The sequence below is a fragment of the Falco cherrug genome, chromosome 5 (assembly GCF_023634085.1).
Source record: "Falco cherrug isolate bFalChe1 chromosome 5, bFalChe1.pri, whole genome shotgun sequence".
Lineage (NCBI taxonomy): Eukaryota > Metazoa > Chordata > Aves > Falconiformes > Falconidae > Falco > Falco cherrug.
The window spans coordinates 9,637,945-9,654,478 of NC_073701.1; the positions used below are offsets into that span (position 1 = coordinate 9,637,945).

At 40.5% G+C, this 16,534-nt stretch overlaps 1 protein-coding gene across 1 annotated transcript; it reads left to right on the forward strand.

The window, feature by feature from the left end:
* Positions 1–2,526: 2,526 nt before the first annotated feature.
* On the forward strand, positions 2,527–10,191 carry FGF23 (fibroblast growth factor 23). The gene is made up of 3 exons (XM_005446028.3): positions 2,527–4,362; positions 6,391–6,494; positions 7,019–10,191. Exons 1-3 carry the CDS (start codon positions 4,140–4,142, stop codon positions 7,454–7,456), a joined length of 765 nt encoding a protein of 254 aa, XP_005446085.1. The 5' UTR covers positions 2,527–4,139; the 3' UTR covers positions 7,457–10,191.
* Positions 10,192–16,534: the final 6,343 nt, after the last annotated feature.

The window sequence follows — 16,534 nt, forward strand, 5'->3', positions numbered from 1 at the left end:
GAAACAGCAGAGAGCAAAAGGCTTCCTGAGGCCATCCCGGATACCGAGATAGCACAGAATTCTGCAGAAGGACAAGCCACACACCTGTTTAAATATAAGTCAATGTGCTTTATTAAGCAACAGGTCCACAGGTGCTCCTGCATGATGAAAGGTAGTCCAGCACTGGGAGGGAACGTGCATTTTCACTCATAGGAGAATCCTGGAAAGCAAGCCCATTATACTGAGTAGAAAACTCCTGGGGTTTTTTTAACTTGCAAATTTTTGATGGTGCATAAAGCACTTTCAAGGAGCCTGCAAAAGGTAACTGAGAGCAAATCACTTGGAGTAACTTAAATTAAAAATCTTACCTTTCCCTTGCAAGCCCTCTGCAGCTGAGTGAAGTGATAAGCAATAAAAGAAAGGCATTACTTTGCTAGCAGCTGGGCAAGGGATGACATACAGTTACTGAGCTCAGGGTTTTACAGATCTGAAACAGTTTTGATCAAAAAATGACCTAAGGCTGAAACTCAAAACAGTCAAAATGGGGGAAAGTCAGATCTCAAGCTGCTCCCATGACCTTAACTCAGTTCCTCTTGTGTACAGGTTTGGGTATAATTGGGAGTTAAATGATCGTATTTCAATAAATTACAAAACTTCTCACTGGACATTTGCTTCATTCCACACAGAAAGTTATGATGTTCATTTACAGATGTTCGGTATTGTGTGGCCCATCTGCTGTGTGCCCTGGGCTACACACGGTACCAGTGAGGCACAAGCGTCACAGTTGTTCCAGTCGCGGCACCTGGCCCGCCGCGTGCCCAGCCCCAGTGCCCTAGCCAGACCCGGGCTGCCTCTGAAGCAAGAAGCAAGGAGGCAGCAGGAGCGGGCCTGGGGTGAAGGCACGGCTGAGGGAGGGAGGGGAATGAGACCCACTAAGGGGCAGAGCATCAGTGATTTTCTCAAATAAATTTCAGCCTGCAAGTTGGGGCCTGTCTTATCCATCCTTTTACTTTAAATCTTGCTCTGAAGTGAAAATTTCCTCACTTCACCTCAGTGGTTCCCAACATCCACCATGGGTGGTACCTCCGGGCTGGGTCCCAGCTGCCTTTGCAGGATGCTTCCAAGGAAAGTCCTGTGCCGCTGTGGCACTTGACACTGGCTGTGTAGCATCCCTGCAATGGGAAGTGGAAAATGTGGCAGTGTGGCCTTCCTGACCACACAAAAGTTCACGTTCAGTCCTGAGGTGTAGGTCAGACCTGCCCTTTCCCACCAGCATGTTTCAGGCTCCACACGTGCTCACACTGCTCTTCTCACAGCTCCCACTTTCCTTCCCGTCTCCTTAAAAGTATAAGCTCCTCATAGGAGGGACTAACCTATGTTCATGTTTGAACAAAACTTAGCGCTACCTGAACCATCCATTTGGACTAAGGTAGCAGTTAAAGAAAAGCAGCAGTTCTGAGTTTGCTGAAATGTTTTTGGTCTTCAAATTTAGTTCCATTTCTTTCTTTCCTTTGCAACAAGCAAAATCTATAAGACTCTGTAGCTAATTCTTTACTGAGAACTGAAAAAAGCCATCTCAATTCACCAAACATCTCAGAACAATATAGAGAACAAAAAAAGCAGTATCAACATATGTGGTAAAAGTTGCAGAAATATTGCTATTACTAATGCCACAGCATAAGGATACATGAGAAGGTCGTCATCACTTCTAATAGACTAACAGACACAGCTGAAAAAGTAAGCAAGCTTTCATACACCTGGTTACTTCATCAACAGCTGAATGGTTAGAAGGTAAGAAAGTTACATACCAACAGAAGGAATAAATGGATCAGCCTGAAATAAAAAGAAATGGACTGTTAAAAAAACCCACATGCAGTGGGAATTTGTAGGTTTGAAACAACAACAACAACAAGAGTCTATGGAAAGGCAAAAATTACATTATCATCCTCACAAGCAGAGACTTAAAAAAATTTGCTTTAGTCCAGCAGCCTAAAGAAAACTCAGCAAAGTCTGGAGTTTTGCTGACCCTATGGGAAAGTTTTCAAAATGCCAAACTATTTAAGCATGTGAAAGCAGTTTTTCAGTTTTTCCTTTTCTGACATATAAAACAGCGAAAGAGCTGCTCACAACTAGCATGTGCTAAAATAGAGCTCGAATAAATTTTTCAAACATCTGAGAACTGTTTTTCTGCAACTAAGACACCAGAGACCAGATCAATCCATAATGGCAAGTACAGAAAAATGTCGTGATAAATATGAAATATCAAACCAGAAAAACTGCATTGACAAAAGAATGACAAAAAATTCCAAGAGGACACACTATCCTGTAAGTGCCTTTTGCAGAAACTTTTGCTTCTGAGGTATACATATCCGCATTTCCATGGTAGTCTAATGAAAGGGAGCAAAAGAAAAACCAACCAACCAACAACAACACCCCCCCCCCCCCCCCAGCATTTGTTTTAATATCAAAGTGAAAAATATTAGTGGATAATTTCAACAATAGATACATCACTCTAAAAAAGAGAAATAAAAATAACACCCCTTTCCCTCCAAGCTATTTTTTAAATTAAAGCAAAGCATTTCAGATGTTATAACTGGTAAAATATTTGTAGCCTAGATGCCTCTCAGTGAAGACAGCTTTGTCAGTCTACTCAGTTTAAGATATGACCTTTATACACTTTGGCTAAAACATGCTGTCATTTACACAGGTGTATATACACTGACGCAAGTCTCTAGATTTACACAGGTGTGACAGAAGAATTTGGCAGAGTTTTGCTAATTTTAAACAATAAAAAAAATTTCAGATCAACATCTGCCGTTGGTTACAGTTGTATCAATCCATGATACGGTTGGTGCTGATGGGACTGCCCCACAGCTTGTTAACGAAACTAAGAATTTTTCATACTGTGTCCAACTAGAGACTGTAACTGAACCTAACATTGCTACAATTAAAATCCTTGAGCTTCTTTAAAAAAACTTATGAAATTGCTGTTTGGTACTCTTCAGTTTTGTATAAATTTTTGAAAGAAACCTTAACACAGTCCATTTTTATAACCTGTTATTTCTATTATTGTTTTACCCATACACACAGCATTTTCATATAATAAATGGTACCATATTTTTTTAAATCAGATTTGTTTGTAAAGACAAGGAACATTGGCAGGGCAACTGAAAAGCCAGTATTATATCTTGGAACATTTTTTAGCGTCACTGTCCATTTATTACTTTCCAGCTTGGTCATGTCCCTTTGTAGTTCTTCCAACCTTGTTTGTTGCACCTGAAGTAATAGAAAAGTACCAATAGGAGAGCTTTCAGGTTTGATTCAGATCCTGGATCTGAACGGGCCACACTAACCTCTATGACTCTCTAAAGGACTGCCAGCCCGATGTGCAATGCAGGAAAAACCACACAGGTTTAAAGTGTTCTACAGGTAATTTTCAGCTGTTTTGTCACCTTTATTCAGGTGACACAAAATGAAACGGGAGAAACAAAAGGGGCAGCTTATTTGAAGTGGGTTATGCTCACATCAAGTTTCTTTTGCTTAAATGGAGTGACACAAGTATCAGCCCAAAAGGTTCACTGCTAAACTTATACCATAATGAAGGGAGAATCAGGCACAGGACAACCTAATATCAGCTTTTGATATATTTGCAAAATATTGTAGCAGTATTTGATGTTTCCACTAAATCAGAATGTAGTTTGGAAACTGAGAGGGGAGGTGGGAATCTAAATAAACAGATAAGTCAGGTCTGAAGGGTCATTCCCTTCAGTGAAAGTTAAGTGCAGTGGATTGCTCTTCCTGGATCTAACAGTAGGGGCGTGGGAAGATTTCAGATGTCACAGGGTTGTAGATAACATTTGAACATATGATTAGCTTTCGTGAGCTGTCTTTAGAAACCTTACATTTTTCCCCCCCGCACCTTAGCCAGAGATCCTTCCCTTGAGGTTTCAGGACACTTAAAATGTTGCTTTGACAAAAATCAAGGATGTGGAGAAGTTTTTCCTGTGTGATGTCACTTTGCTGCCCTTTATAAGCCTCTGCAGAAAAGAAGGGAACCTATCTGAGGATTCACACTCCAGACACAGGCGACCAAGGGCAAGCAAGAAGCACAGAGACATATTGAGCTGCAGATACCAACCGAGGGTTAGGAACGGTGAGCCATGCCACAAAGCAGTGCCTGCAGCTGCCTGCGGTACATGCTACTGGTATTGTGTAGCCTGAAGGCTGCCCTCGCCTTTCCCAACTCCTCTCCACTGCTGCATCCCAGCTGGGGGAATGGAGATCACCTGATGCACCTCTACACAGATACAGAGAGGAACAGCTTCCATCTCCAAATCAACGCTGACGGTTACATTGATGGTGTTCCTCACCAAACCATCTACAGTAAGTAGCGTACTATGGACCCTCAGTCTTCATGGGAGCAGGGGAGGGAGAACAAACTTCTGCTTTCTCACTAGCTCTAGAAAATACTCCTCTCATTATGCAGGCAGACAGAGGAGTACAGCGATGGGATGGAAAATATACATAATTACAATCCTCCTTCTGTTTAACAAATAAACAAAATTCCTCCAGAGAAATCTAGTGGATGGGGAATTTTATTCCTTGCCTAAGAGAACTAAAGTTCTATAGTACCTGTAATAATCTGCTAGCAAATGTTACCTGAATTATCCTTCATTTCATGATTTTACCCACAACTTCTTGTGGAAGTTGCAATTAAAGGTTGGTGATGGCATCCCCCAAACAGCTGCTTCCCATTGCACTGAGAGTATTACCAAAGGCACTGCAATGAGGGAACTCATCACAGCAGTAATGGGAAACTGATAGTATCTATAAAATCTCTTTTTCGGGGTAGAGAGCTGACAGCTACTAAAACTAACTCTAATCTGCGTAGAACATGGGTGTGCCAAGGTCGATTAAAAAGGGGTAAACTATGAAAGTCCAGGCTGTCATAAAAGAAGTGTTAAGCCTTCGAGGTTCATGAGAAGTAGATATTCCCTACTGTAACTAAAAGGTTCTCAGATTGTCTCATCATAGTTTATTTTCATGGAAAATGAAGGTATTCTTCTTCCTTTGCTGAATGCCTGACCTAAACATTATAGTTAGCAGAAAAATGGCTTTTTTAAAGAGTTAAGGTTCTTTCATAGCATTTCAAAAGTAATTCTCTCTTAGCAATACTCGAATCACAAGTAGCTAGGCATCATAAAGTCATGTTAATTGCTATTGCTGCACAGCATTTTTATACACTCAATTAAAAATGTAAGCATATGTTATGATGTTTTTATATTAGTATATAAGGAGCAAAGAATGTTTTTAACAGTTAAAATTTAATCAAGGAGAAAAAATGAGCAAGTTCTGCTATTTTTTAAATATTTTTTCAAAGGAATTACTAATGAAAAGCAGGAATTATTGCACTGTCTTATTATTCTTCCTACATATTTAAAGGTTTTATAAAACCAATTTTAGGTTTGTTGGTCAAGAACCAGTGTGAAGTTTCAGAGAACAACAGACAACAGAATGTCGTGTTTTTCCCGTATCTGCCATGAAGCAAATACACCAGTATTTGGAATGGTGGAGCAGGAGAAGTGGAAATCAGACAATGCCAGGGGTCATGAAAGGGAGGGTGACTGAATCTCTGCCAGGTCACCATGGTACCACTGAGACACCAGATTAATGAGAAGTGCCAAGTTCTGCAATAACCCCCCGCAGCTGCACAGGCTAGATGCATACAGCCCTCCTGGGTAGGACCTCAGGGTCGCAAGCAGCAGGCACAGCGTCAAACATAAGCCAACAGCACACTCGCTTTGAGAGGAAGGCAAACCACCTACCGTGGCAGATCAAGGAAAGTTGTTAATTCCCACTCAGCACCAGTGAAACTGCTCTTTGAGCACTATAGCAACACCACTTCAAGATGGATGTGAAGAAACTGGAGCTGGTCTGGCAGAGGGTTTTCAGGATGGTCAGGGGCCTTGAGCACGGTGTATCAGGAGGGTTTGAGGGAGCTGGGCTTGTATACTAACAAGGGCATTAAGGATAACCTAATACCACAGGGTAGTCACAAAGATGAAGGAGACATCTTCTGGGTAGTTACAGAACTAAGGGCAATGTCCCCAGAGTGTGGTTTGGGACTTCACAGGGGATGTTAGGGAAAAAATGTTGTCTTTGGGAGGCTGATGCAGCACTGAAACAGGGCACCTGGACAGGTGGTGACATCTCCATCTCGGGAGCTTTTCAAAACTCAGACAGACAAAGCCACAGCTAACTTGATCTAGGGCGGGCAATAGTCCCAGGTCATGTGGGAGGTTGGTTCAGACCCCCAGGGGACACTTCCAGCCACAGCATCTGTGGATCTGTAAGGCAACGGTGCAGTGCTGAACTGGGTGCTGGATTTGATATCTTTGTTTTTCTTAACAGGTGCCCTAATGATGAAGTCCGAGGGTGCTGGCTCAGTAATAATCACAGGTGTGAAGAGTGGACGCTATCTATGTATGGACATGAATGGAAACATTTTTGGCTCGGTGAGTGACCTTTACTGAGACTCAAGGCTGAAAGGCACGTCCAGTCTGCTACTGTGGTACCTGTTTCCTCAGTCAGGGCAAATCTGTACAGCTACAGTAGGAGGATACAGATTTAAGTGAGCTGAGGAACTGCCGCTTAGGTAAAACTTTCCTCTTTTCTTTGATTGTATTGGGTTGCAGAGCTGACAGAAATCATCTGAGTTCCTGCTTGGGTAAATGAGGGCAGAATGAGATCCAGTGGTAGACCAATCTGAATTCCTGCTGTAGCATAGAGCCATGGGTTGGGAGCAGCTCAGACAATGCAGCCCTCAGAAAGAAAACAACGTTATCATTATAATACCTTTGCTGAAAACATGGGCATGCATCTCAGATCTACATTTGACTAAGCCTGAGTTGCCCGAGTTACAGAGCTGGCAGATCAGAAAAACACCTGCTGCAAGATCTCATCCCTCTTTCCATCTTTAATCAGTACTTGTCATTCACCAAATCCCTCTGCTCACAGGTGTCATCTTTTTTCCCCTAAGCATTTCTTCAGTCAAGAGGACTGTGTGTTCAACCACCAGACACTGGAAAATGGATATGATGTGTACCAGTCTCCCAAACACAACTTCCTGGTTAGCTTAGGCAGAGTTAAACAAGCTTTCTTCCCTGGTATGAATCCACCACCATATTCCCAGTTTTTGTCCAGGAGAAATGAAATCCCTTTGTTTCGATTCAACACACCTGAGCCTCACAGAAATACTAGAAGTGCAGATATCGATCCAATGGATCCTCACCAAATTTTGGTCCCACAAAGGAAGATCTCCGTGTTTGGATCTCAGCTGCAGCAGCAAGCAGACTTCTCCCACATGCCCAGAGAACCTGTGAGAATCAACCAGAACGACGTGGTCAACCCAGATGACCCACATGCTATGATGGATGCCAGGAGGTACGCAAGTCCTCGCTTTTATATTACGAGATAACTGTGGCCCCACCACTTGCAAACCGAAGACATGGGTGAATATAATAGGCAAAGGAAGTGGCTAGCACCCTCAGTCTGAATGTAAAAATGGCTATGAGAAACCTGAAAGACATTGGGGGAAAAATCCTTCATTTCCAATTTTGTTCTTACAGATGATAGTTTACTGAAAAAATCAGTTAGCCATGTTCCAGCTGGGGCTCTGTTTTACTGGAAAGAAGATACATGTTTGGAAAGAATAATACAAACCAAACGTTTTAGGATCTGAATCACTTTAAGCATTCAGCAGCAAAAAGAACAATTCACTGGAAGGAAATGAGAAACTGATGTTACGTTCCTGATATAACTGGAAAGACACCTGAAGCATCTGATATTCCAAGAGAGACAGGGAATCCTCTTACTAACACCATCCCTGGCTGTGCAAACACAGCAGACAAACTCAGTGATGGTGTGTTATTTTATAAAAATTACTATATATATTTTTAGCTGTTAAGTTGGAGCTTCAGTCTCTTTTCATGCCTTTTAAGAGTCAAAAAGTGAGCACTCTGCTGTCATAGGAGCAGAACACATGGAAAACTGAAGGAACTGACAGGAGAACAGGGCAGGATCAAATGGTCTTGTGTAGAAAGAGTAATTTCTGACACCTACTGAATCCAAGCTGAAGTCTGGGAAAAAGAAGAGTCTGTCTCTTACGTGCTTCTCTATCACACTTATATATACATTAAATTCTAGCATCACAATATGGAAATATTATGTGGAGACATTCATTAGTTTTGCATATTTCCAACCTAGAGAAAAGTAGCAGGTTACTAATAATAGTGTGTTAAACAGGATGGTTTGTTTTGCACACTGCTGAGCTATACAAGGAAAAAAAAAATCAAAAAAATTATGTCTTATAGGCATCAAACTATTAATAGTTCATGAAGACTCCCATCTAATGAGTGAAAATTAGGTTTATATTTAAAAAAGAAGAATCTAAGTTTAGCATTCATGTTTCTATTTAGTTCTGAGCAGGTATCAGATGCTTTATACTTTTAAGACTGAAATTAATATTAATCTGGAGGTCTCTAATGTTGACAAAACTTTTTTACTGCATTGGTATATGCTATGGGTAAGTTTACTTATCAGAATCCAACCTCTATATATACAGCTGAAGTTTAAAAATCTGTAGTTAAGATGCAGTATCTGCAGAGCACAGCTTTTTATTGTAATTTAGGTGTCAAATTGTTAGCTGGTAGAATTCAGTATAGCTTGATTGGTTTTAATGGAGCTATATTCATTTCCACAAGGACTCAGTCAATTGTGTACACACTTAGCTATTTTTCTCCCTTATATCTTTTCATTTTGATTCAGTCTTCCTGTAATCTTAAAGGTGTGTGGATTTGAAAAAGTTATTCTTGATATACTCTGCAGAAATCAATAGCAAAGGTACCAATGAGCTGCACAAAAATCCAGTGTGGTAGATATTTGAAAAGATCTTTTAATTTTGGTGTGTGTCCATTTTCTGCATGTCAGGATGCAGATTCCTCTGTTTTGTTCATTTAGGATATTCAACAGCCTGACAACAGTCTGAAAATGGTGCATTTGTTTCAAGCATGCTCATAGGAATAATGCAAACATTAGGCTAGACTCTGGTCCTGCTCTTTTTTCTGTCTCTTGAAGTAATTCACTGAAGCCACTGGAGTTACAGCAGTGTAACAAAATCAAAATAAGTCCCCCCCGTGTTTCTTACTTTCATTGAAATTGTTCTAGATTTAGCACAGAGTCTGTCCTGCTGACAGCATTTAAAATAATCTCTTTTTTTTCCCTACATATGTATATATGTACACGATACCACTTTACCTACAACATCCAAATTGTTATGTTAGAGAAGTCACAGGGCTTGATTCTGCTGTTAGAATAATTTTCCTATGTGGAGTGATTCCTAATTCATACAACTCCTTAGGAGTACAGGACAAGCCAAATGATTAGGATTAGACCAAGAGTTCTGTCTCATAATTTGTTGGTTTTCATCCTCTAAACTCATCATGTTTTTGATTAGTTTCAAAAGGAAAGGAGTGATTCTAATAGATTTAGGAGAATTGCAGGGTGGATGGATATTTGTGTATTTTCAGGCTTATTCAAACTAGAGCAATACATTTTACCTTGCTGTCTATACAGTGGAGAGGTGTGATTATATGTTTAGTTTAATAATTTTACTTGATTCCTATACCATTTTTCTTGGCTTTTGCTCCTTGAGAAGTCTGGACTGTGATTACATGAGCAAAGTTTCCATTTTGCATTAATTGTTGTAAGCTCCACAGAGCTCTCTAGGATCCAAGTCAATGGACGTACAACTTGAATCATGGGAAGTTCTGTCTTGATCCATATAAAACTTTGATGAGAAATGTCAGTGGGGTTAAATCTCTATGCCATCTCTATATTCATACATCGGAACAAAGTAAGAAGGGTTGCTCATTCCATCAGCAGCCAGGGGATTTAATCCCTGAGAGTGAATGCACAGTGGATTTTGCATCAAAAAACCCCATTTGTAATCATAGATAACTGTATTAAAAATGTCAAAAGAATTAATTCTTCAAAGGATGTGCTGGCAATCACTGGCTAGTAAGAAAGCATTACTTATTTATATTGCAATATTTATTTATTTATTGGAGTGGGTGTGAAGTCCCACAGAATATTTATAAATATTTATATCAATGTATTATAGAGACTATTTCCTTTTATAAAAGTACCAATAAACTTTTCTTTCTCACCAAATGGTGGATTCTGCATCATCTGTTCAAGCTCCCCATTCCAGAAGGACTTGAATAAACAAATAGCACCAGCTGTGTCCAAAAATTTTTGTGTCGCACTATCCCCTGTGATTTCCAGCCTCGTAGGTTGCAGCTTCCTGGCTGTTTCACATACCACAACCATGAAAGTTCTGTGCAAGATAATAAGAAAAACAAAGTCTTAGCAGGACTAGACTGACCAGGAAGGGATTGTCACCTCTACTGGGAAACTTCTTCTTCAACCCAAAAGCAATGGAAAACCACTGGTCTAGCAGTTCAGTCCTGCTGGTAAATATTTGTGATCCTGGCCCCAAGATCTTAGGGTAAAAGATACACAGTAAATTACCGTTACTGCTCATACAAAATATTCTAAGTCCATTCCTAGGGCTATGCCACGGCTCTGTTTTGCAGCAGACAGGTCACAGACTGGTTAAGTTGCAGATACCATTGTCGCAGCTCTTTCCCGCAATGGTCCCCAGGCCCACCAAGGCCCAGCAGAGAGCTGCAAAACGGCAAGCGCCCATGGGTCTGACAGATCCCCTCGCAGTGCTCCCCCTCACCACAGATACTCTGTGGAGCTCTGTCATGGTCAGTAGCATCATTTGCATCTGCTATGGCACCAGCATCAAGAGAAGCATGATATCACCACCAGGTACCACAGTACTGTTGCACTTTGTGGGCGAGAGGACAGTGGTCTTCAGTGGCAGGGTGATCAGGTAGGTGGGGAACTCTCTTCTGCAAGATCCCTTTCTCCTCCCGTTGCTAAAGTTTAGGTTCGTGGACTTCAAAGGGGGAAGAAGCACAGCAGGAACGTGCAAAAGAATTGAAGCATATGAGAAACTTAATAGATGCCAAGGCATCATAAAAATATCAGCTGGTATCTTTTAGTCTCCCACACACTCAGTACTACTTTGAGACTGTTCAAACTCATTTAGAGTAAGCTACGCACAGTGAAATAAGAAGAAAGCATGCTGTGGAGCCACCACGGCCCCAGCGACCTCTCTCTGCCACCTCTCTTTCCAAGAACAGGGCAAACACAAAGGTTTGTTCAGTTGTCTCTCCTTGCCCAGGAAACTCGCTCTGTTGTGATCTGAAGCTGCAACTGGATCTTAAAACAAGGAAAAGTGCTGAAAAAGAGGAACAATGCAGATACAGCTGTTTTATGGATCATGTGGTATGATTAGAAATAATTTCTGAGACCATTTTCTCCATGCATTAACTGAAATAAAACCACCAAACATCTGCAAGGTACCTTAGCACAGCACTGGAGGCGACAGCATGGATGACAACGGTAAAGGACAATCAGAGAAATCCAGACTGCCTGTTCCTAGTGTCTGTCTAAAAGCAGACACCTCCTAAAAAAAGGACTTGATCCCCATGTCTAGGTTAAATTCTGGGAAATGCAACCAAAAAGTGAAGTGACTCTTTTTCTAGGAGCGTTTGTAAATAGTGACATTAAAGAACAGCAGTTGAATAGGAGGGTGACTGGACACTCTTCAAGGACATCTCAAAAGGTTGAATTCATCCTTGTTTATTTATTCACCAAACACAGAAAGCTTTATCACTTAACTCTTTTAGCCCACATTGCTACAAAAGACGAGCAGAGAGATGGACTGCATGTAAACTGGTCCATGTATGTACACAGCTGAACATTTTTTTGTCAATTCATTTTTCAGTTTTCATTTCTAGGGTAGACCAAAAAAAAGAAAGTGAAATATCCCCTACTCGTTCTCCCAGAACCAACCACTCAATTAACACCAACTCCTGGATCTATTGGTAAGAGGAAATCTTTTACAAAATGCTGTTGGTGTTTATCTTAATAACTCAAGGGGTTTGTTTGATTTAACCCAGGTCATTGCTTCCCCTTTTCAAGGTGGAGTTACATTTTTCAGCTCCTCCTCGAAAGCAGCCAGAATTACACATAGCGTTGCAGGTGAGATCTCATCAGTGCTTGTACAACGGCGTTCATGACTCCTTGCCTTGGCCAGAGACACCTTTCAGGATCAGGCTTGTCTTTCTAAACGCAACAACACCAACTACCCATAATTAAAATAATTTTAATATATTTTTTAATTTAATCTACATATTTATAAAATATGTTTTGTCATAAATAAAATATAAAATAGGTTATTAATATTATATATAATTTTACTGTGTGATAAAATATTATATATAATAAAATGAATATTAAACATTAAAAAGGTTAATATTATCCCAGGTTATTCTCCTCCTTTATGGTTTTCAAGAATTATCTTCCAGCTTGTAGAGGACATTCATGTCGTTGGTATCAAGGTGCCTAAGCATGCAGTCCATGGTAGGTAGTTTCATGCCACATCTTTCGCTCCTCAAATTCATCATTTCTTTCTCTGTGCGATATTCTGACCCACATAGTTATTGCTGATGCTTCCTCGCTAACATTTTCACATTCCAATATTTTTATTCAGTCATTACAAAAAAGTTGTCCCATGAGGAACTTAAATACTAACTTTACTCCAGCTCAGTGCTTGACCTTGGACGGTACTACCTACTTATATGCCCATAAATTGCTTGTGTACCTATGTGTACCTACTTCACCTTTTTTTTTTTTTTTCCCTAGTAAATTTGATCTTTTCCAGTTGAGCTGACGGTTTCCATTATGGCAGTGTCAAGTGTTCAATTAAAATTCACCTAGATCATACTCCACTATATTTCCCTTGCCTAGACATCGGTTATTTCATTAAAGAACTATCAGTTTAATCTAGTGTGAACTACTTACGGTAAAACTTCATCTAATTATATCCCAGGTTGCATTTACTTCTCTTATCTGTAATTACTTCTCCTTCAGAATTTGTTCTAAAGCTGTGAATATTATTAAGGTCAAACTATCAGTTCTGTAAGATTGCTTTTTCCTCTGTTCTCAAACAAAAAATCTTTTATTTCCTATTCTCTAGTCATACGGTTCCACACCCAACTTGACAAATCTATTTAAAATACTTGCTTACGGATATGTAATTTTAGATGTGCTTTTGGAATTCTGGGATAAAGATTAGTCATTTCCCCTGACAGAGGCATATTAAATTCTTTAATTCTTGGCTTTAAATGTGGTATTTTCCCTGTCCTCATTCCCATTATCCATCCTCTTTTACCCTTGTGTTCAATACTGCTGTAAATGAAGTAATTCATTTCGGGGATGTAATTTAAGACTACCTAATTTCTGTTCCATCCACACAATGCAACATTTCTGACACTCCTTTCCTTGTTCTGTATTTTGCCACACATGTATCTCAGGATGTTTTTGCTACTTATTTTGCAAATTCTCATCATTTCATACCTAAGATGCAATGTTATATAGGATATAACTTAATTTCTACTCCTTATAGGCCCTTTTCCCAGAATCAGAAACTCACTGTGAGATGATTATTTATCTAGTCAGGCCTAGAGGCTCCCCCCTGTAATTTTTGCCTGTTTGGGATGTAACTTCTAAATAATTTTTACATCTCTGATTTAAACAAGCAAAGCTTTCCCCCCTTTCTTCCATATTAAGTCCATTTAAGGCTCTCAAGCACAGCTGACCTTATTAACTAATTTTGTGAATCTTAAGTATAGCTGACCTTATTAAACTAATTCTGTGACTCTTAAGTATAGCTGACCTTATTAAACTGATCTTGTGATTCTTGCCCTTCTGAAATAAAACCTTCTTTATTACCTCAACTTTTAGCTTAAGCACATTCACTTTTCAATAGCTAGCTCTTCCAAAATATATTCATGACTTATCACAGATGAGTCTAGCACATCACCACTCCTCACAGTTCAGCTAGGGCTTGATCAACCAACTGGGCGCCAGAGGGAAAAAGCATCACATCCAGTTACGCCCCAAAAGGGGTTCTGCCTGGACCTCGGGCGCATTCCTGTGGGGACCAGTAATCGCCTAGGCATGGTTTGTGCTTTTACCCTGGTATCCTCCTGTGCCGATATTCTCAGGGCCCCCGTTGTCGTTCTCTGATTGTGCTTTCAGGGGCCCCACCGCCAGCTTCTGGCAGTCAGGTAGGGCATCTGCAGGCTCACACAGGGCTCCCTGCGGGCCAGCAAACCCCAGAGAGGTTTGCAAGTGACACTAGAGCTATCTCAGCAGAAAGACCTGCCCGAACAGCCTTGGATTTACCACGCACAAACAGATCATCCACACAGCGGGTTTGCCATATCCATGGATGTCAGGGAAACAGCTCACGTACTGTGCGCTGATTCGTGCTCATGCAGCTGCCATTTGCCTGGATTACATATCCAAAAACCTCAGGCTCATGGCCAAAGCCCTCAAAAGAGGGACACATCTGGGGAAAATCTGACATATTTCAGGTCCAGGCATGTGGGCTGTGTGTGGATCTGAGGCAGACTCATGAAATACCAAAAGCTTGGACAGAGAACGCATCTGATCTAAATTCTGTACTTAAAAGTGGGGGCCGGGGGGAGGAAAAAAAACAAACCCAAAACTCCTCCTATTGTGAAGACAGGGCTATGTCTGGAAAACATAAACCCAGCTGAGAACTGTGGGAATACAGCAAATATCCTGAAAAAGGGCTGATACATTAGAGGAAGGAAACTGTGATGCTATCAGAGCACTCTGCCAAAGTGCATGTCTGATGCCTGCTAGACATTTAGCAGACCTGCCAGGAGATGATGGCGGTGGGGCCAAAACTGAGGAACAAGTGTGCTACCATGCAGGGAACTGAACTCCTCTTTGTCTCTCCTGACACCTTTTCCAAATCAAGGCTGGCCTGGTAAAGCACTGCTTAAACATGAACAACTTCATCAAAGGATGGTACAACTCCCCTACCTTTCGAAGCATCACTTTTAGGGGAGCAGGATTCCACCGGACTAGTCAGCAAAAGATGACGCTAGCATAGAAAGGAGGGGACTGAGTTTCCTCTTGATCTTGGTAATCCCCAAAGTCACCTTTTCTTCTCCTACGCAGCTGAGAAAGTCTGTCAAGTCAGCTTTTATTTTAACTTTCACCATTTTAAAGATAATTTTAAAGTACACATTGGTTCTCTCAGATCTGACTACGGGCCATTATGTGGGCAAGCTGAGACGTTTCTAACATTTATTTCAGCACTATTTTCCTACAAGGGTATTCAAAAGGAATGTACCAGTTTCTTATCATTTGGAATTCTTATCATCTTGGTAATGTGTTTAACAGCTCGATCTGCTTTCACAGCCTCTCTTACATCTTGGCAGCTACTGCTGAAAATCCACCCTGTAGTTAAGGCCCTGTCTCCTGCTGCTAATTAGAGATTGGCATTTCACAAGGACAAAACATTTCATTGCCCACTACTGAGTAATCCCTCAAATATTTATGTTCTGTTACTATTCCTAACAGAACCATCTATAACTGCAGCTCTCCTTCCCCATGATCCCAATAAACTGGTACGGAATTACTGTACAAATGTACAAGAGAGACTTTATTAAAGGAGAAAGAAGAAAGATTTCATTTCAGTGTCGATTTAAAGACTTAAAAAGACCAGTACTACACATAGACCTAAAGAAAAAAGGCTTTACAATTAACTTCAGAAGCTTCCAAAATTACAGATTTACTTTTTAACACATAGAGAAGCTTACATCAGATATAACAAAGGTGAAATGAAAAGTTTAACCGTATCAGGGCAGGCTATAAGATCACCTAGGCCAGTATCTTGTTTCCAGCAATGTCAAGTGCAGAGACACAAGGAAAGAATACAACAGGGCAACTGCAGAACACGCTTAACGCTGCTACTGCCCCAGCCACTGGCAGAAGCGTTTGCACCAATTTAGCGTTACCTTACAAAGCCTTCATCAGGAGATTCTGGCTTATAAATTTTTGATTGAAAAATGTTACTTCGTTAACATTGGAGCTGTTTAGGAAGCTTGAACAGTTTGACCCTTTGGTGTTTTTCACAGGTAAGACACTATTGTACCATCAGTTTGCCCTACGTAAGAGTTAACTTAAGATGAAAGAATCTGTTAACACTAACTTAAAGAAAACCATCATAAAGACAGGTTTCTTAGGATGGGTCTAAATTTTCCACCTACAAATACATCAAAGGTGGTAAAGGACATTACAGAGGGAGAGTCAAAAATCCTTATGGGAAGAGTATTACCCAAGAAGTGGCAAAGCATTTACCAAATAAGTAGATGTTCCCATAAGATATTTACCTCATCAGCAAGAACACAATGTTAATTAACCTGCTTGAGGGCAGGCGAGAAAGCAAAAAGGTTTTTAAACTAAGGATACAAATCCCTAGCGTCTTGAAATATTTGAAAAAAGTTACTGACTTACAGAGGAAAACACATTAGGTGTC

Excerpts from the sequence above, each read along its gene's own strand:
- FGF23 (XM_005446028.3), top strand. The coding sequence starts at position 4,140 with ATGCCACAAAGCAGTGCCTGCAGCTGCCTGCGGTACATGCTACTGGTA. Across the intron at positions 4,363-6,390 it reads TCCTCACCAAACCATCTACA|GTGCCCTAATGATGAAGTCC; the intron begins GTAAGTAGCGTA and ends TTTTCTTAACAG. Across the intron at positions 6,495-7,018 it reads ATGGAAACATTTTTGGCTCG|CATTTCTTCAGTCAAGAGGA; the intron begins GTGAGTGACCTT and ends TTTTCCCCTAAG.